Genomic DNA, 20,958 nt, shown 5'->3' with positions numbered 1-20,958 from the left:
CAGGTGTTCAAGTGCTAAACTTCAGCAGCTCGGACCCCATCCTCTGAAGTGGTTCATGGCTCTTAGGCTTAGGCCAACAGTCTACTGGATCTAACACAGTTCTCAGCACATCACAATCACGTGGGTAACTCCAAGATCCTGGCGCCTAGACACAATCTCTGGGGATTGATTCACTGGCCTCAAAGAGGGGCAGGTGCCACTAGTTTTAGGAGCAGCCCAGATTATTCTCGTGAGCGGCAGGACTGAAGACCACTGACTAACATTAATCACAAAAAATCCAACCAGGGAAGGCAAATCAAAAACTCCTCAGGCTCAGACAGTGGCTGTTTACCCGTCTATTTTTAGTCTCTATTTTCATGTTTGAGATTTGTTTCAGCCTCTTAGGAAGCTGACCGAGGATGTCCTCCTAGACTTAAGAGACTTCTCAGCGTTACCACTATCTTCTTTCTCCTTGTCCTTTAGATGATCCTACACAGGAAAGATAAAAACTGCTGAACACATTCATGAAGGAGATGGCCGTACTTCAGGACGTGGTGACTCCTGCCAAGCGGCGAGGGTGTTCTCGTCGATCCTTCCCCTCTGGTGGGTTTTGTTTCCACACTGCGCACAATCCTTACCTACTTCCTCAGCTACAGAGGGGTGGTACGACGAGCAGGTCATGGGTCCCCGGCTCTACTGTACGTGTGGGTACTTTTCTTAACGGCCCCGAGCCTCAGTTTCCCAATTTGTAACATGGACACGACTGTTGTCAGAACTCCACAATCGTGTATTTTATACCAAGTGTTGGTAAGTACTCAGAAAATGCTGCTGGAATCTACTCATCTTTTTCAGTTTACAAAGAGTCCATTTTAATTTCCTTCTCCAACAGTTTCTAAAACCAAGCTAAGAGGCAGAACTAGGAGTATGCAGGTTGGAGACAGCGTGGCAGAGAATCTGTACAGAATGCTAATCAGAGACGTGGACTCCCCTTGTACACAGGGCAGTTTCTAGAGAAGGGGGACTCGCTGCGAGCAAGTAGCTTAAGAGTTGATTAGAAATAAAGGGGTCACAACCACACTACATGACCAGTATAGATAGGTATAGTAATATAGCAATTACCCTTTTGCTTTCTATTTAATATCACAAATGGGAAGAGAAATTAACCAAATGTATACAAAGTTGGCAATCAGATACTAAGGAATACCTGCTACCAAGTTTAAGGAAACACTATATTCTACTAGGACAGGTCCCAGGAGACGTTCAGATAAAACCCAGAATATGCTCTGAGCTGTGAAAATCTAACCATTTGCTGGGGAAAGAAAGGTATGTTACACATCTCAAAGGCCCCTACTGTTTTTTGGCCAAGAAGACATTGGGAAATATTTAACTTCCCACTCCAGGAAAATGTTAGAGGTATTTAGTAATTTATTCCCAACAGTGAAACTATTATATACTGACACCCATGCCCTAGTAAGAAAGCAAGCAACGTTGGTACAACTCAAATGGTCCGACTGGAATCACGTATCGTGTCTAAGAATGAAAGTAAAATAATGACTGCCTGCGTGATGCTTAGGGAAATAATCTACCAGTGAGTTAGAACCTCAACTGTTCAATCAGAGGCAATATAAATATGGACCTGTATATGTATATACAATATAAATATCAATATAAATCTGTAAATGTAATAGTTTGCTGTAATTTTTGTGCCATTCACTATGGCAGAAAGTATAATCTGGGAAAAGACGAGACACTGACCAGGAATAGGGTTCTCCTTGAAGGATATGAAAGATACCACCAGGGGCCTCAATCAAACCTGGCTCTGCCCGTAGCAGAAGCACGGAGGTAAAGTGATCCCCCCACATACCATGAAAGTGAAATGGGCTAGGTGAATGCTGCCAGGTCAGTTTCAATTAATGTCAGGTAAGCCACCCACACTCCCCTTAACACGTTTTCCTGTAAGTTAACTAATTTATCAAAAAGAATAAGTGGGCAGGTACAGCAAGAATTTCTAAAAAAAAAATGGAAATAAAGAATCGTCCTTACCAAATTTCAACACAAATTATGAGGCAAAGGTTAACATATACTACTTCGTTAAAATCAGAAAAGCTGTCCTACTGAATAGAATCCACAAATATAAACTACTCTGTGAACTTAGCATGTGATAAAAACAGAAACACAGCGAAAGATTTCAGGCCTTAAGAACTGTTGCTATGCAACTAGAAAACAGAACAGAGCCAAACTGAGTTAGCTGCAAAAGTCCCATCAAAAATGGCAATAAATTCCAGAGGGGTTTAGTAACAATTTGCAAAATGCTATAGGTGATAAATCTGACCATGATAAAACCACTGTAATTGACTGAGCATAAAAAAACTCAGACTGTGCACTAAACAAAAAGGAAACTAGCATTCAGTCATAATACATGCAAACGTATGGGCAAAAGCTGGAAGACTATCACAAAAAAATGGATGGAAGAATTATAGGTGATATTCTTTCCAAATGCCTTTAATTGCATACTCTGATAATTACTTTACCAAAAAAGGGAACATGGTGGGCAATGATACTTACACAGTACAATAGGTTACAAACAGATACAAGAATTCATGAAAATGTTAAAACTCCAGATTCTAGTTAGTAAGCGGTCAAGGGCACTTTACACACAAGAAAATGCAGAAAATAAACCACACAGGGAAAAAAAGTAAAACACTTAGCTTCTATGTTACCTACTACACAATTAAAATCATAACACCTCACTGTGGCAGGGCTGTGGAGAAACTAGAACCCTTAAACTTTCCCTTTCACATGGTCACTCCCCCCAGGGGCACATACCACATAGGTAAATCATGGATTACCTGGAAAGGTCTTAGCTAACTTCATGTTACGCTTCAGATAGCCAATACAGTATTTGCTTTCACTGGCATTTGGGAGAAACAGATCTTCATCATTTAAATCCAAATTTTAGAGCAATCACAGCAAAAGCTCCTTTAACAGGCTGCCATTAGCTTAGACTAGAGAGAGGTACAAAACGTTCTGTAAAGGGCCACACAGCAATCATTTGTGGCTCTGTGGGCCAAATGGCCAACTTTGCTTTTGTGGAGGGACAGAAATCACAGACAATATGTAATACATGGGCATGTTCCAATAAAACTTTTTTTACAAAAACAGGCGAGGTCAAAACCCAGAGAGTGTTCAAGACAAAGACCGGAACCCTAACATAAACTATGGACTGTGATGGGCCAATGTTGGTTCATCAGTTGTAACAAATGTCCCCACACTGGTGCAGGATGTTGATGGTGGGGTGGAAGGGCTGTAATTGGGGAGGGGCTGTGCATGGGTGCTCCCTGTACTTTCTGCTCAATTTTGCAGTGAGCCTAAAATTATTTTTTTTAATATAATTTATTGTCAAATTGGCTAACATCCAGTGTGTCAAGTGTGCTCTTGGTTTTTGGGGTAGATTCCCATAGTTCATCGCTTACATAGAACACCCAGTGCTCATCCCAACAAGTGCCCTCCTCAATGCCCATCACCCATTTTCCCCTCTCCCCCACCCCCCCATCCACCCTTAGTTTGTTCTCTGTATTTAAGAGTCTCTTATTGTATGCTTTCCTCCCTCTCTCTCTGTAACTATTTTTCCCCTTCCCTTTCACCATGGTCTTAAAATTACTCTCAAAACTAAAGTCTATTAATTAAAAAACAAAACAGGGGACTGGCCCTCAGGCTATATAGTTCGACATATCTTCGAATATGGCATTCCAAAAACAAAAAGCATTTGCCCAACTCTGACGTCAGCTTATCAGCGAAGTCAAATAACGTAACGCCCATACAATATAAAGAAAAAGGAAAAGCGATAATTATTTTCTCATTCCATCCAGTAACAAATCCAAAGTTTCTCAAATCTTGCCAATAGCCTGAATTTCCTAAAGCTTAGTGGGAGAAAACCACCCAACAGGTCAGCAAGTGTGGCCATGCCGCCCCTTCAAAGCTACAAAGAGTCGCACACAAAACTGCAAAGACAACGAAGCCAAAGCCACAACTTTAGTGCCCAGAGCCTGATAAACCAGATTATGTTGAAATCCAATGCTATCTGATCACTAAGGACCCAAAGGGCCAATTCTGTCTTTAAACTTAAATACTGATCAAGATGCATGAAGCCAAGTTAGGTATCTTTACCCTGACTGAAATCGTTCTCTTCCCCTTTAATTCTGAACAGTTGGCTTCTGTCTCCAAACAGGTTAGTCTAATTCTTGGCAACTCTTCACAGCAGAAAAACCTTCCTGCTTAGAGAAAAGGTATATCACGTACATGTACATACAGGTACAAAATAAAGACATTCGGAAACAATGCAATTGTTTTTCCTTTTTCCTAACATGATAATTAAAAAAAACCTTTTCACTTCCTCTGTAAATAAAACCAGTGGTAATTCTTCCCTCCAGTGGTAATCAGGCTTCGAAGAGCAAAAGGACTTAAAAAAAAAACCAAGACTTTTCAAAGACAAGTCATTTGAAACCAAAGTCAACTTTTCAGCAGGTAGTGGAATCTTAAAATACTTTCTAAAGGAAAACAGTAAGTGGCTGGGCCCTTACACCTCAAGAACAATAAAAATAAGGAAATTGGCTGGTGCCTTCTAACAACTAAAGGCTCCTAGGTTCAGAGAACCAGGGCTGTGGCAGACATCTTTTCTGTGAAAAGAAACCAGGACTGTCAGACAACCTGCTTTCTGGTGGTTTTATTTGGGAGATGCTATATTTAAATGTGGGGACATTATGAAAGGTTTTTATGTTTTTATTTGTTTAATATTTACTTATTTATTTTGAGTGGGGGAAGGGCTGGGGTGGGGGGCAGAGAGAATCCCAAGCAGGCTCCAAGCGGTCAGCAGAGCCCAACACGGGGCTCGAACTCACCAACTATAAGGCATGACCTGAGCCAAAATCAAGACCAGGATGCTTAACCGACTGAGCCACCCAGGTGCCCCTATGGAAGTTTAATCTTATATACTAACTGACTAAAGTAACAGGGTGTTTCACACCCTTTATATGGAGCCAGTAATCACCAATGACAGAGCGCCCACTCTGCAGACAGCAGACAGCTGAAGAAAGTGTGAGAAGTTCCAAAGAGGTGAGTGCCGCCCTCTAGAAAGAGACGGTTGTGAATAGAATAAAATAAAATAAGAGGAGGCTGGAGCAAACACCTTCAATACCGGTGCAGCTGTGCAAAAGACAAGCGCAAAGGAACTGGAAAATAAAACCAAAGGGGAAGTAAGTCTGCAGGAAGGGGATCAAAGTGATGAATGAAGGAAACAGAAGTGGCCAGAGTGAGACGGGAAGATGAAAAGCAGGTCCAGATGAAAATGTGAATCATTTCCTATGAACTCATTCAAGATTCAGAAGGTTCTGTCTTTAATGTATGTCTTAGTCTGAGTTCTCCTTTCCTCAGATCACTAAGAGAAGTTTGAATTCCTAACAACTCCTTAACGGAAAAAAAGAACTCAAACCTTTGCAAATATAACAAAGAACCACCATGAGCATGAGCTGCCCTTCAAAGACAAATTAATCCCCAAATCCCAAGAGTAACAGATTCATAAGGAAAAAAACTGTGGAAGTTATATTGCAAAAGAAAATCAATACGTGTTCATTCTGAACACTAAAATGTGATACTTCTATCACTCCTACTAAGGAATTAATATATACTATCTGAAGCCTCACTGTCCAATAGAAACATAATGTGAGCCACATGTGTATTTTAAAATTTCCTACCAGCCACATTAACTCACAAACAGGTGAAAGTTGTGATAGTTTATTTAAACTATCCAAACAATCCGAACATATCCAAAATATTATGTCTACATGAAATCGATATAAAAATATATTGAGATATTTTGCCAATTTTTACAGTAAGTCTTTGAAGTCCACTGTGTATCTTATACTTTTAGCACAACTCAATTCAAAACCTAAATTTCTATCAGAAATAAGTGACCTATGATTAGATTTCATCATTATAGTTAAGGTAGATTCACATATCCAAACTGTTCTAAACAGAGCTAAAAGTTTTCCATTTAACTGCATCGAGCATCAAGTTTAAATTGAAATTGAAATCAATTCAGTTTCTCTGCCACACTAGCCACATTTCAAGTGCTAACTAGGCTCAAGTGGCTAGCGGTGACCTTACTGGACAAAGAGGGCCTAACATAATCACAGGAACCAAAAATTCAAACCTCACTGTTAAAATAACTATAATAAAACAGCAGATAAAGATATATAATACAGCAGAAAAATTAAGGTATTAAAAATAGAAAGCAACAGAAAATTACAGATGGTTATCATTACAGATGATGGATCTTTCATATCAGCAAACATATGTATCGGTTAAACTTCACCACATAAAAGGAAAAGTTTGATTCACAAAGCAAAACCTAACTTTATACCACGTTTCAGAAAGACTGAAAATAAAGGACTAAAAATTAAAAAACAAAATAAAATAGCAATGCTCTACCAGAAAATGTAAACACGAGGAAAATGGGGATCTAGATCTCAATGTCAAATAAGGTTGAGTCCAGACTTAAAAGCATTAAACTAGTAAAAGGGCAGCACTCTGTATTGCTAAAGGGTACGTCTCACAATGAGGGCATGACAGTTAAGAATGTCTAAGCAACAAACAAGATAAAGGAAATACTACTATAAGAGAGATAGGGAGAAACAAAATTCTATTACGAGAATTGAACTTCTCTCAGGTCATGATGGATCAAGTAGATAAAATAAAAAGTAAAGGTATAGGAAATTTAAATAACCTAATATGGCAGATACGGAATATCAAACTCTGTAACCTGAGAAGAGAACATCATCTTTTTGCTGCCCAAGGAACATTCACAGGAAATGATCATACACGGGCTACAAAGTAAACATCAATAAATTAAAGAAATAATTCAGACAACGTTTGCTGATCACAATGCAACAAAACTATCAAGAAAATGAAAATACAGGATGCACCTGTACCGAAAATTTAAAAAGTCCACCAACTCTTAGTTCACAGAAGAACAAAAATCTGAAGATGCAGAAGAGCAGGGAGGAGAGAGGATCAAATACTGTACATGTCAGCAGCTAAGCAGTGCTCGGAGGACTAATTGGAGCCTTAAATACTAAAATAAACAGCCAAAGAGAAAAGAAACCAAATGTCCAACTTGAAAAGAAAAAAGAAGAGCAAAATAAACCCAAGGATATTGAGGAGCTCAGAGGGCATTAACAAAGTCAAAGTGGACATTAATGAACTAGAAGACAAAAGTCATAAAACTAATAGAGGAATCCAATCATAAACTCCCATGTAATCTCATCAAAAAGGGGAGGGGGGAATATAAAATAGAGGAACAGCCACAGAGAAAATTAAGACTGCTAAGAGACTACTATCTCAGCTATGCAAATGGACTTAAAACCTCAATGACTAGGACAATTTTCTAAGGAAATACAAAATGGACTCTAGAAGAAAATCTATACAGATCAATAGCACAAAATACAGAAAGAGCAACAGTCCCTAAACACACTAGGTTTAAAAGGTTGCACAGGGGGGTTCTACCAAATCTTTAAAGGACAGATCATTCGAGAGACAAATTGGTCTTAATATAGAAGCAAAAGGTTTTTTTCTAAAACAAGCATGTCACCGATAAGAAAATCTAACAGACTGCACGTACACGCAGGATCTACAGACAAAAAGCACGTGGATACTAATATAATGAACCCAGGAGTTCAAGAGCCAATTCTTGCTACTTCTGTCTATGCTCAAAACCTTCCATAAGAAAAAACGAAAATAAAAAATTGTTTACTCGAGGAGAAAAAATTCTCACCAGATACCACTTTTCATTCATCAAAAGTTTGAAGACAATCTGGTAAAAGCAGAGGAAAATAGGTGGTACTTCCAGAAACTTCTAGCGAGACGATAAACAATCTCTCTGGAAAGCGATTTGGCAATGTGTGTGAAGATTTCAAATGCGCACACACTCTGACGTAGTAATCCCACATTTAGGAGTATGTCCTCTATACATACTCGTACATGCACAGAATGATCCCCACAACTCGCCGCAGCACTGGTTATCACAGCAAAGACTGGAAAGACCTAGTAGCCATAAAGAGGGAGTTGGCTAGTGAATTCTAGAACACTTATATAAACAAACTCTCAGAAGCTCTAAAAAAGAAAAAGGAAGTACTGTAGATAAAGATTGGAAATCTCTAAGGTATAAAGTTTAAAAAGCAAGGTACGGACAGAACTATAACGAGTTGCCGTTTATACAATAAATGGGGAGGCTAGTGGACAAAAGTAGGAAGGTGACATTTCTGTCTACGTCCTGTTGCGCTTTTTTGGAAAAAAAAAGTTTATTTTTGAGAGAAAGAGACAGAGCGTGAGTGGGGGAGGAGGAGAGAGAGAGAAACATGGAATCGGAAGCAGGCTCCAGGCTCTGAGCTGTCAGCACAGAGTCCGACATGGAGCCCAAACTCTGGACCTGCGAGATCATGACTTAGGCTGAAGTCGGACACCTAATGGACTGAGCCACCCAGGCGCCCTGAGCACTTTTTAAATTTGAAACCATGTAACTCCAATCTCAGATCAAGAGAAAAATCGCGTTTTTTAAAAAAAAAATCCCACCCTTTAGAAAGCACTATTGCCACTATAAACTCATAATCCATTTAAAACACTATGCTTGCTATACTTGCTCCCTGTGCGGAAGGCCATATTTCAGGTAAAGACTGAGTTCAAGAAACTCATTATTTTATTTAGTTAAAAAAATTTTTTAACGTTTTATTTATTTTTGAGACAGGGAGAGACAGAGCATGAACAGGGGAGGGTCAGAGAGAGGGAGACACAGAATCTGAAACAGGCTCCAGGCTCTGTGCTGTCAGCACAGAGCCCGACGCGGGGCTCGAACCCACGGACCGCGAGATCATGACCTGAGCCGAAGTCGGCCGCTTAACCGACTGAGCCACCCAGGCGCCCCTAGAAACTCATTATTTTAAAGGGCATAGAAAAAATGGCACACATATGAAAGGGCAACGGTATTCTAGGTCGGAAGGTCATCTAATTAGTGGTTCTCAATGCTGGTTATGCTTAAGGACAACATGGGAATCTTCAAAAAATACCAGTGCCATGCACCCCACCTGCAGGCCATTTACATGAGAAGTTTGAGGTATGGGACCCAGGCATGAAACCCAGTACTTTCCAGCAGCAGTCCTCCACAAAGGGTGATTTTGCTCCCCTCAAGGGTATGGCGCTGTCTGGAGACATTCGGTTGTCACAACTGGTGACATCTAGTGGCTAATGGCATCTAGTGGGTAGAGGCCAGTGACACTGCTTTAGTAAACTTCCAACAACCCACAGGATACACTCCCAACAGTGACCTGTCCCAAATGTCAGGAGTGTCGAGAATGAGAACCCTTCCTTTAAAATAAAATCACTGGGGTGCCTGGGTGGCTCAGTAAGCTGGGTGTCCAACTTTGGCTCATGTCATGATCTCATGGCTCTTGAAAGTTCGAGCCCCATGTAGGGCTCTATGCCGACAGCTTGGAGCCTGGAGCCTGCTTCGGATTCTGTGTCTCCCTCCTTCCCTCTCTCCCTCAAAAATAAACAAACGTTAAAAAACTTATAATAAAAATAAAATCACTCCTTCTGAAGTAACAACCGGTTTTAATCCTCACTCTTAAACAAGGAAGATAATCTCCGTATTTTACTAGTGTGGATACACTAATATAATAACGCTATTTCGGGGCACCTGGGTGGCTTAGTCTGCTGAGTGTCTGACTCTTGGTATCAGCTCAGATCATGGACCCAGGGTCATGGGATCAAGCACCATGTTGGGCTCCACACTGAGCATGGAGCCTGCTTAAAATTCTGTCTCCCTCTGCCCCTCTCCCCCGCTCGTGCTGAAAGAAAGAAAGAAAGAAAGAAAGAAAGAAAGAAAGAAAGAAAGAAAGAAAGAAAGAAAGAAAGCAAGCAAGCAAGCAAGCTATTTCAGTGGCCATAGAAACTACAAGTTATTTGTTAACATGGTTATCACAAATACCGTAACACAGAATCATGTGTATATACTTTCTTTGGTTCCTGTCTGATTACTCAGTCAAAAATGTATGTCCCGTTTGTAAAGGAGCCAGGGAAAAAAATCGTAAAAGTCACCAAGTGGTGGCCTGGAGGTCAACACGGTCCACGTATCTACTTTGTTTGAGCCTCAGTTCTTGTCTTTTCATTTTGAGAGAGAGAGAAGGCGCATGCGGGGGAGGGGAAGAAATGAGGGGGAGAGAGAACCCCAAGCAGGCTTGGTGCTGTCAGTGAGAGCCCATCGAGGGGGTAGAACTCATGCACCTTGAGATAACGACTGGAGCAAAATCAAGAGTCAGACGGTTAACCTACTGAGCCACCCAGGTGCCCCTATTTTTTTAAAGATTTTATTTTTAAGTAATCTCTACACCTAAAGCATGGCTCCAAGTCATGACCCCAAGATCAAGAGTTGCACACTCCCAGACTTAGCCAGCCCAGCACCCCGAGCCTCAGGTCTTTTAAAATATACTGAATCAGTGCCAATCAACCGCCCCTCTGGGAGCCAGCACATACCTGGGAGTCTGCCACAGTCCCCACCTGGCTGGCTTCATGTAGTCATTTGCTGCTTCCCAGCTGGTCCTTTAAGCATTTGAGGTGGCCTTTATCCATAGTTTCCACCAATCATAAGAAGGCATTCAGCCTTTTTACTCTTCTTCCTTCTCACCTTAAAAATATCCCCACATCTGTTCTAAATTCTCAAACTCCTACATTATTTGCCAAAATAGAACTATCAAGAGCTAGAAGAACTAAAAGAAAGGTAGAAGTTGAGACGGTCTCTCTTCTTCTGCTTGTTGTCATTAAACATAGGCTGCCTGCCACCTGTCTCTGGATATGACAAACTAGGCTTGTAGTTTCTAGCAAATTCCACTACAATTATATATAGCTCTTCTGTGGGCTTCCTTATAAGGAAAAGACTTCAATTATTAGGCTTCTTCCATTATCCTAGATTAGTGTATCCCTCCACCTCTCCCAAAATAGGTCAGAAGCCTTTTATGGGAAATATCTATCAAGAGATTTGGTTGTTTTCTTTTGAAAGGCTCATCCCTTTTCCTTTGAAACTACAATCACATATTTTGGGAGTTGTGTTTTACAGACTACCTGCAACAATCCACACGTTTCATTCATGAGGAAAATGAACCCCAGTGAGGCTCACTTAGCCAAGGCCATCCTCTTGAGATAGTGGCAGAAAAAAATTAGAACATTTATTCCCACATACTGGTCCCATGGGGTTTTCCACGCTAACACTATCCTCCACTGTGGTCTTCCTACTCAAGTAACATTCTTGCAAGACATCTCTTAACACGGGGAGATACTAGCTGCTATAGGAATAAATCAACCGAAATTTCCCTAGCCTATCACAACAGCTATCATTTTAACTTTGAGGGTGGAAGAAGGAAATTCGGGATTTCTGGACTCCTTCTGCTCCTTTTACTGTGAATTAACCTAGCCCGGTTCACCCCCGATGAAGCTGACATCTTTGGAATCATCTCTAAACCATAAAGTAGGGATGGGAAACACGCTATTTATAGCAATGGTGGCATCTTCTTTCTAAATCCTGAAGTCAGGGGCTGCTTCAAACCTCTAAAACTCTCACAAGTGGCCAAAGATAGCGAACGACTGAAAAGCTTTTAGGGGGGAAGCTGAAGATGCAAAGGTCAACATCTCATTGAACTTTGACTTTCCTCCTCATTCTCTGGCAAAGTGGGTTCTTAAAATTTAATCTGGCCTCGACTTTAACCTATTCCTCTCTTCCTCCCCAACTTTTTAAGTATACACACAACATCGCATTTTGCCTGCCAGATCCTCCCTGTATGTTCTACCTCCTCTGCACTTGTAGTTTTTATTCCCACCTGATACGATCCCTTTACATTCACATAAAATTCATTAAATGCACAGACGCCCCATTATTTTCCCTTGAGAGCGCAGGGCATGTTTGCTGCTCCATTTTATTCCCCTCCAAGGATGCTGACCTCCATTCGGACACCCGGGTGCGCACATTTGTTTTACTGTCAGGTGTCTCACAACCAGCTCCCTCGCCTCCAGCGATTGCAAGTATTCGCTCCGTGGCGGAAAAGGCACCACTCTGGGGAAACACGATCCGGTTAACATAAGGTGGTGGCATCTATTCCCATTTCAGCTAGGCCTCTCGGACAGGGTGAGGGCCGGGGCTTCTGTGCTCCCACCTTCATCCGTGTGAACTGCCCACCAGCCCACCCGACGGGGGGACAAGGTGGTGGGACACAAAAGGAGAGGCGCGATGAAAGGTGCTGGCACTGAGACCCGGGGTGTATCAGACCCTGCTCTGACGCTAGGAGCCCACGCGTCCCCTCCTCCCCAGCATGTAAGGCGTTCGCAGTCCAGGCCTCTAACTGCTTTAACCTAACACGAAAAAGACAACAGTTCGAGTCCTTCCGCTCCAGGCACACAGGAGCACCTTAGGGCAAAAAAGGAACAAAATGCCATTGCATAATGTATTCAACCTCAAGATGTTTCTAAACAGCGCTTGCCCAACAACAACAAAAAGGACCTAACAAATCTAACAAAAATATTAAAAAGCCACCCACATTCCGCTACTAAGTTTTAAGGGCGGTGAGGTCTGTGTCAAGTAGGTTTGAAGCTACCGAAGCAGGTCTGGGGCGTCCCGCCCGATAAGGGTCCTCGGACGCGGTTTCTGGGTTTTCAGGTAAAGCCCTGGCCGGTGTGTGAGCGCCAGGCCCTGCCCCTCGGCGCCCTGAAATCCGAGTCCCTGGGAGAGACCCCGGGCATCCCGGAGCCCCGCCCGCGGTTCCCACGGACTTTGCCCCGAGGCCGGGGAGACCCGCGGCGGGCCTGGAAGCCAGCGGCCCCGCGTCCCAGGGGCTGTGGGGAACGTGGCGACCGTGGGGGCCCGCGGCCCCGCACTCACCGAAGTCCAGGAACTGCTTGATGGAGAGCGGCGATGGCGAGAAACGCGAGTAGCGCTCGATCTGCTTAGGCACCGGCTGCTTCAGCAGCCACCAGAACAGCCGCATCCTCGCCGAGGCCGTGCACCGACCAGCCGAGACGCCTAGGCAGCCGCAGGAGCCAGTGCAGCCGAGCCGCGCGGATCGAACACGTCTGCCGAGCGCTCACACCGGCCCCCACCTCGGCTCCGGCGCCGCGGGTGCAGCCGCCGCAGCAGCAGCAGCAGCTCCCGGGCCGCTGCCGGCCGCCCGCGGCTTCTCCAGGGCCCGCCCACGGGGGCGGAGCCGGCCGCCGCACGTACGCGGCGCACGAAGGGCGCGGGGGGCAAGAGGGGCGCGCGGCCGCACGCGCCGGCCGCTGATTCGCCGCTGCCGCCCTCGCTTTCTTTTGCTTGAGTTCTCCCAGAAGCCGGCACCTCCCACCCTGGCTCCTGGCGCTGAGCCCCGCCTCCGGCTAAGTCCTCCGCTGCCGAAAGGTAGCGAAGGTGCCAGAGGACTGTGAGGAGGCCTGGAGCCCACGCCCAGAATCCAATCCTATGCCTCGTTCCAGGCCCGCCTCAACCGCAGGGACCTCTTCCGGGGGGGGGGGGGCCTTCCCTGGACGGGCTGGCGACTGCACTTCAGAATTCTCGTTGCAGCTTGACACTTTAATTTTCATGTTCTGTTTACCACTTAACTATACTGGCTGTTACATGCTTTCCACCCCACCACCACCTTTGAGCAGATGAAACTCACTGGTTGTTTCATGCCCCCTCCACCCCCACCCGTCATTGGACAGGCTTAATTGTAACGTCACGGGCTCTGTTTCGTAGCCCACCGCACCCCTCCACCTTCACCTCCCCACCCTTCCGGGTCTCATTCAAACACTTTTGGACAAGAAAGTTAGGTTACCAACTCTCTTTCATGGGCTGCCGCTCCTCGTTCCCACCAATTCCCCTCCCCCCCCCCCCCAACACACACACCTTCCCACCTGTGGCCAACACCTTTGGACAAGATTAATTAAGTCACTGACTCTGTTTCATGCCATCACCACCACCGTTGGACAGTATCAATTTTAAGATCACTGACACTTGGTTTCGTGCCTCCCCGCTCCCCAATACTCCACCTCACACCAATGGGCAGGATTAATTATAAGGTCACTGGCTGTTTCATACCTTCACCAGCACTACCACTGGAAAGGATCAAATGTAAGGTCATTGGCATTATCTTTCACACCCCCTCACCTACCACCACCACCATAGGACAGCTCCTTGACTCTTTCATGCTTCACCACCACTAGCACCACCACATTTGGACAGGAATCTATGCTTACACTAGTGTTGGGTATTTTTTCTCTGCATACCAGTCAACTTGAACTCGGGGCTCAGTATATGAAATCACTATTTCCTGATGCAGATGTATGAAGTACTGCCTACTTTAACCATTTTCACCAAAACTTGCTTTATTTTTGGAAACGTGTCAATGTGGAGTTAAAGGAAAGGTAGAATATGCCCTAAGGAAAGGAAAAATGTACCTGGAAAGCACTCTTTTAATCTAATTAGACTGGTTTTCTCATAGAATAAAATTATTGGTGTGTAGCTATTTAACTTTTGTGATTTCATTGGTTATTTATGCACCCAATTCTTTGCTAACTAGTTGCATCTTTTTTCTGAATTTAAGGAAAAGTAATACACGCACTCAAGGCCATCCAGTGGTCTTGCCATACTTCTAGATTTTCACATACATCTTGGTCACCTTGGTGGTGGTATGGTATCTAGGCTACCGTGTCTTTTCCATTCCAACCAAAGACGCACAGAGACGTACTAACAACCTCTTTAGCTGGGAACTTTGCCAGCAGAGCTAAGCAATCCTTTCGGTGTGCGTGGGCAGACACAAGGAAGGCCCGTGGCCTGTGATTCTTCCAGGGACTTTTGCAGGCGCTACCCAGAGGCAGAGTATACTTGGTACTGGTAGTGGTAGTCAGTAAACAGGAAGGGTTTCCCAGCCTAAGCAGCAGATCGCTGCTGACCTTTCTGAGCTTGCAAATCACTTCTTTCACTCTTTCCTTTCCCAGTGAACAAAATCTATGTATTCTGCTGATTTGATTACTTCACTTGTCATGTGACTAGTTTTATTAATGCTTCTCCAAAAGGTGACAAAATCCTAGAAGCTGGGAACAATATGAAAGAGTCTGGTGTAATATAAATTGTGCCGGTTCAGGGCTCAAAGGACCCAGTCCTGAGCTTGGCTCTATCATCAACTGGCTGTGTGGCATTAGACAAGTCACTTAGCCTTTCTCTGTCCTAGATGGAGACACCTGATTTCTCTCCCTGGCATTTGTGACAATCAAATGAAATAAATCATATCTAATACAAACATAAGGTCCTGTTTTACTGCTTTCATACAACAATACATTTTTCAAGCTAATAGCTTCATGTTAACTGGCAAAATCCAGAAGGTAAACCAGTGAGTTGATTTCAGTGCTGGTTATAGTAATAAGAAAAGGATCTTGAAAGAAATAAATAGATCTTAGTGAACTTTTTTCAATTCCTTGTACATACCAAGGTTTGCCCAGGCCTGCTCCCAGTGGCTGTCAAAGTAAGATCCCTGGACCAGCAGCAGGAACATCACCTGGGAACTTGTTAGAAATACAAACTCTTGGACCCCACCCCAGACCTACTGTATGTTAAGCTCTGGGGGTGGGGCCTAGCCATCTGTGATTTAACAAGCTTCAAGGGTTTTAAAGATATGGCCACAAATTCTTTGATATTCCTTTCCCCGAGAGATAGAGTTTAATTCTCCTCCCTTTGAGTGTGGGCTAGATTTGGTATTCGCTTCTAACAAACAGAGGATGCCCAGAAGTGGTAAGATATCACTTCAAAGATGAGGTTCGAAAACAACTTCACTCTTACAAATACCTGACGAATACTCCTCAAAATTATCAAGGTTGTTAAAAACAAGGAAAATCTGAGAAACTGTGACAATCAACAGGAGCCTAAGGAGACGTGACAAATATAATGTGCTATCCGGTACAGGATTCTGGAGCAGATAAAAGGAAATTAAATAAAAACTACAGAATCCTGAATAAAGGATAAATTTGGACCAAACGTGTTCAATAATAATACATCAATGTTTGTTCATGAATTGTAATGAATGTACCATATAATGCAAGATACCAATAGTAGGGAAATGGAGCATACAGCATATGGGAACTTTGTGTACTATCTTCTCAATTTTGCTGTAAATCTGAAACAGAAAAAAATAAAGCCAATTATATAATACAGTATTAACTACAGTCATCGTGTTATACATTATATCCACAGAACTTATTTTATCTTAAAACTAGGATTTTTGAAAGTTGTTAAGAGACATCTTAAAAGATCCTATTAAAAAGGGAAATCATTGTAACTATGTGAGTTGATGGGTGTTAACTAAATTTATTGTGGTAATCATTTGGCAATGTATACATATCCCAAATCATGATGTTGTACACCTTAAACTTTTATAATGTTGTATGTCAATTATATCTCAATAAAATGGGTGACAAGCAGTATCTTTTGGTTACAAAATGTAAAATATATTCAAAGAAAATATATATTAATAAAAACATTTTATAACCATAGACTAACTACTGAAGATTTAAAGGACATATATTACAGAGGCGCCTGGGTGGCTCAGTCGGTTAAGCATCTGACTCTTGATTTTGGCTCATGTCATGATCTCACACTTTGTGAGATCAAGCCCCGCATCAGGTTCCTCATTGACAGTGCAGAGCCTACTTGGGATTCTCTCTCTTCTTCTCTCTTTCCTCCCCTGGCTCGTGCACTTGCTGTCTCTCTAAATAAATAAATAAATAAATAAATAAATAAATAAATAAATAAATGTTTAAAAAAAATAAAGGACATGTATTACAAAAGTAATAATAAAGTGAACATTAAAAAAAAAAAGGCTGTGACTTCCCTCTTGGGGTTTCCTCTCTCTGCCTTCCTGTCTGTCTCTCTCTCAGAAGCCACCTGCCATGCGGCATGCGAGACAGCCAGCCATGTGGAGAAGCCCACGAGAGTGAGCTTGAAAGCAGATTCTTCCCCTGGTGCCTTGACTCTAACCTCGTTGAGAGGCCCTGAGCCACAACCACTAGGATAAGTGGCTCCTGGACTCCTGGCCCACCGAAACTCTCACAGATTGTTGTGATACATGTTTGTTGTTTCCAGCTGGTAAGTTTTTGGATAGTTTGTCAGGCAGTAAAAGTTAACGCATCGACAAGCCTCACAGGTGATTCTGATGCATGCTCAAGGGCGAGAACCACTGTTCCGCCATATGCACTCTAGCCCAGCCCTGCGTTCCTTCTGGCTAATGCCTCACACCTCAGCAGCAGCATCGCTGAGAAAACAGGGAGGCCTTCCCTGACCATGTAGGCACTTTGTTCCCCTTGCTATATGGTTCCCTGATTCTCTGCGCTTCTCACTGTAACGCTCAAAACACTGTTAGAATTTCCTAAGTGCCTGTCTTCCAGCCTAGACACAAGCCCTGTGATGGCTGAGCCCAAGTCTCATTCGCTGCTTCATTGCCATGTCCAGCGTCAGTACCACTCACTATGTCCACAACAAATATGTTTCAAATAAATGAAAACCAACAGCAGGAACGACAAAACGACCCCAGATTGCATTCCTTCCCATCAGCTCTCAATGGGGGACAAAGGCAAGGGTAGTATTCTGAGTAATTCATGCAATAATGGACATTTTATTAAATCATAATTTGATAAAGCCAAAAGCCAAAAGCCGGAGTGGAATAGATGAGGGGAAAAAAATAACCCCTGATTATCTCATCATCAATCGCTATCCGGTGGATCTTGTTAACAAAACGCCTCCACCAGCACTTGATTTGGCCATGACCTCCTGGCCTGGCTGTGTTTTCCTCCTCCTTCTCTCTTTACCCTCAACTAATATATTTTAAGCACCTGCCGTGTGCTCTGTGAAAGGACCTGTGTTTGTCTCTTCACAATAAGTCTGATGGAGGAATCGTATCCTCATTTTACGGGTGAGTGAACTAAGACACTGAAAGGTTAAAATAATTAAAGATTACACGGCTTGTACATGACAGTCCAAATTTGAATCCCGGTCTCCTGACTCTCACTCAATGTCATGTTCTTTCTTAATACCAGGCTGCATTTTTTAAAAAAAGATTTTATTTTTTTAAAAGCATTTTTAGGTTCACAACAAAACTGAGTGGAAACTACAAGGAGTTCCCGTACACACACGGCCTCCCCCACCATCAACATCCTGCATCATACTGGCACATTTGCTACGATCAGTGAACCTACATTGAAATGTCATTATGAACCAAAGTCCACAGCTTACTGTTCACTCCTGTGCTGTACATTCTATGGGTTTGGACAGATGTACTGCCCTAAAAATCCTCTGTGCTCCGCCTACAAATCCCTCCCTGCTAACCCCTGGGAAGCATCGATCTTTTTTTTTAATGTTTATTTACTTTTTGAGAGAGAGAAAGACACAGAGTGTGAATGGGCAAGGGGCCTAGAGAGGGGGACACAGAATCCGAAGCAGGCTCCAGGCTCTGAGCTGTCAACACAGATCCCGATGGGGGCTCGAACCGCCAGATCATGACCTGAGCCAAAGGTGGATGCCTAACCGACTGAGCCACCCAGGTGCCCCAAGCATTGAACTTTTTACTGTCTCCATAGTTTTACCTTTCCCAGAACGTCATACATTTGGAATCATACAGTATGTAGCTTTTTCAGATTGGCTTCTTTCACTTAGTAATACACATTTAAGGTTCAACCATGGTTTTTTTGGCTTGACAGCTCATTTCTTTTTAGGTCTGAATAATATTCCATTGTCTGGATGTAGCACAGTTTATTTGCTCATTCACCTATTGAAGGAAATTCTGATTGTGTCCAACATTCACCAGCCCCCCCTTTTGATGTGAAGGGTGGCAAGTCAGGAGTGTGAAGATGAGGGGCTACTGGGTGGCTCAGTCAGTGAAGCATCTGACTCTTGACCTCAGCTCAGGTTACGATTCGTGAGATCTGCACCCCGCGTCCAGCTCCACACTGACAGCACAGGGCCTGCTTGGGATTTTCTGTCTCCCTCTCTCTCTGCCCCTCCCCTGCTCACAATCTTTCTCTCTCTCTCTCTCAACATAAATAAACTTTTTCAAAAAAGGAAAAAGAAGTGTGAAGATGAGTGAATTATTAGTAAGGGTTACTTAATAAAGTTTTACTAAACTTCTATATTTACTCAAGTATGTGTGTGATTTGAAGCAATAGCTCTATTTTCCCAAGTGCTCAGATTCATGATTTTTGTGACAAACTACTTTGGATGGTGCAAGTCCCCGTCAAGTCCATTTATCCTGGTCCTTTCATTTCTAACAAGGGAGGGTTTTCATTCTACTAGTAGTAGTCTTTCTCTTCCTCCAAAAAGAGGTCCGAAAAGATTTTAAGCACAGGAATGGTGTGGCAGGATAATCTATGGAGAAATTAAGTCTGTGTTTTGTTTTTGCACCTCTTGGTGGGGCAAATGAAAGAGGTAGCTGACCTTCTCTGACCCAAAAAAAAAAACAAAAAACGGAGACTTCACGTCTGGGCTTCTTTGGGCTACCGTGTCTGAGGGCGTTCGTTAGCCGTTTTTGTACAGCAGGACCGAAAACAGAAGTTGGAAGATATAAGAGACATTTTGATAATCTCTGTAAATTCATTCCTTCTTCTCTTGGTAACTCCCCCCACTTTTGTCTACTGCCCCGTGCAGTGTATTTGTGCTGCGGGTGGGGGAATAGCCTCCTCTGGTTGTAGTAATGAAATATATGGTTCAATCTAACAATTAATGAGCAGGGTGCCTGGTGGGGGGGGGGTCCTCAGTCAGTTAAGCATCCAACTCTTGATCTTGACTCATGTCATGATATCAGTTTGTGGGTTCGAGCCCTGCATTGGGCTCTCTGCTGACAGCACAGAGCCTGCTTGGGATTCTCTGTCTCCCTCTCTCTCTGCTCCTCCCCCGTTTGCACACGTGCACACTTTCTCTCTCAAAATAAATAAATTAACTTAAAAAATAATTTAAAAAAACTAATGAGCTTGATTCTGACCCTTGGCCATAGCCAGGAGGGTTCAATGGACACATGACCCAATTTAGGCCAATGAGAAAGGAGAAGATATTTCCTGGAGGCTTCTGTGAAAGAAACTTGCTTGCTATTTGGAGGAAGCTTCTGGAAGAATCTCTCTTCCTCTCTTTCTACCTTCTCCTTACCTCTGAGCACATGCAAAAGAGCATGTAGCATCAGCTGACAACTGTCTTATGACCAGGAGTAAGCTGACTTTGTAGAAAGCAGAGCAAAAATGAGAAGAAACAGGGTCCTTGATGATGCTATCAGGTGACTAAATCAAACCAACCCTGAATCTTCCTCTGAACTGCCAGGTATACAGGCCAGTACTTCTCCTTTACGGTTTAAGCCAGGTTGAGTAAATTTGGGTCGTGTTGAATCAAAAGTGTCCTAGCTGTCATAGTAGGCATTCTCCACATACCCCTACATATACACATGGGACTAGCTCCTCATTGATGGTTTATGCTGGGTGTCTTGCCAGCCCTGCACATGGGAATTCAAACCCAGATTTAATTTTATTTTTTAAAAATAAAGAAAGGTAATGTTGCATGTGCCCAATTTATGAAACAAAGTTACATTCTATAATATCCAGAAGGAAAAGACAATAATGGAAAAATAGCTCAATAAATCATGGCACACCCACTCAATGGACCGATACACTGTCATTAAAAATTTGTTGTGTGAGGGGCGCCTGGGTGGCTCAGACAGTTGGGCATCTGACTCTTGATATCGGCACAGGTCATGATCTCTCAGTTCGTGGCTCAAGCCCCACGTTGGGCTCCACACTGACAGCGTGGAGTCTGCCTGGGACTCTCTCCCTCTCTTTCTGCCCCTTCCCGCTCATGTGTGTCATGTGCACTCTCTCTCTCTCAAAAAT

General features: G+C 43.2%; 1 protein-coding gene across 2 annotated transcripts in view; it reads right to left on the bottom strand.

Annotated features, from left to right (window-relative positions):
- PDK3 (pyruvate dehydrogenase kinase 3) overlaps nt 1-13,259 on the bottom strand; it is a 69,669-nt gene extending 56,410 nt beyond the window's left edge. Inside the window, exon 1 of one of the 2 annotated variants that reach the window (XM_043571427.1) lies at nt 12,953-13,259. In XM_043571427.1, coding sequence (XP_043427362.1) covers nt 12,953-13,058 — 106 coding nt within the window. In that variant the 5' untranslated portion in view covers nt 13,059-13,259. The remainder of the gene's footprint in view (nt 1-12,952) is intronic. The other variant, XM_043571428.1, reaches the window with a different exon arrangement.
- Nucleotides 13,260-20,958: the final 7,699 nt, after the last annotated feature.

This window comes from Prionailurus bengalensis, chromosome X (assembly GCF_016509475.1).
Source record: "Prionailurus bengalensis isolate Pbe53 chromosome X, Fcat_Pben_1.1_paternal_pri, whole genome shotgun sequence".
Classification (NCBI taxonomy): domain Eukaryota; kingdom Metazoa; phylum Chordata; class Mammalia; order Carnivora; family Felidae; genus Prionailurus; species Prionailurus bengalensis.
Note: the sequence above shows the minus strand (reverse complement) of the source record. Positions and strands in the feature narration are given on the sequence as shown.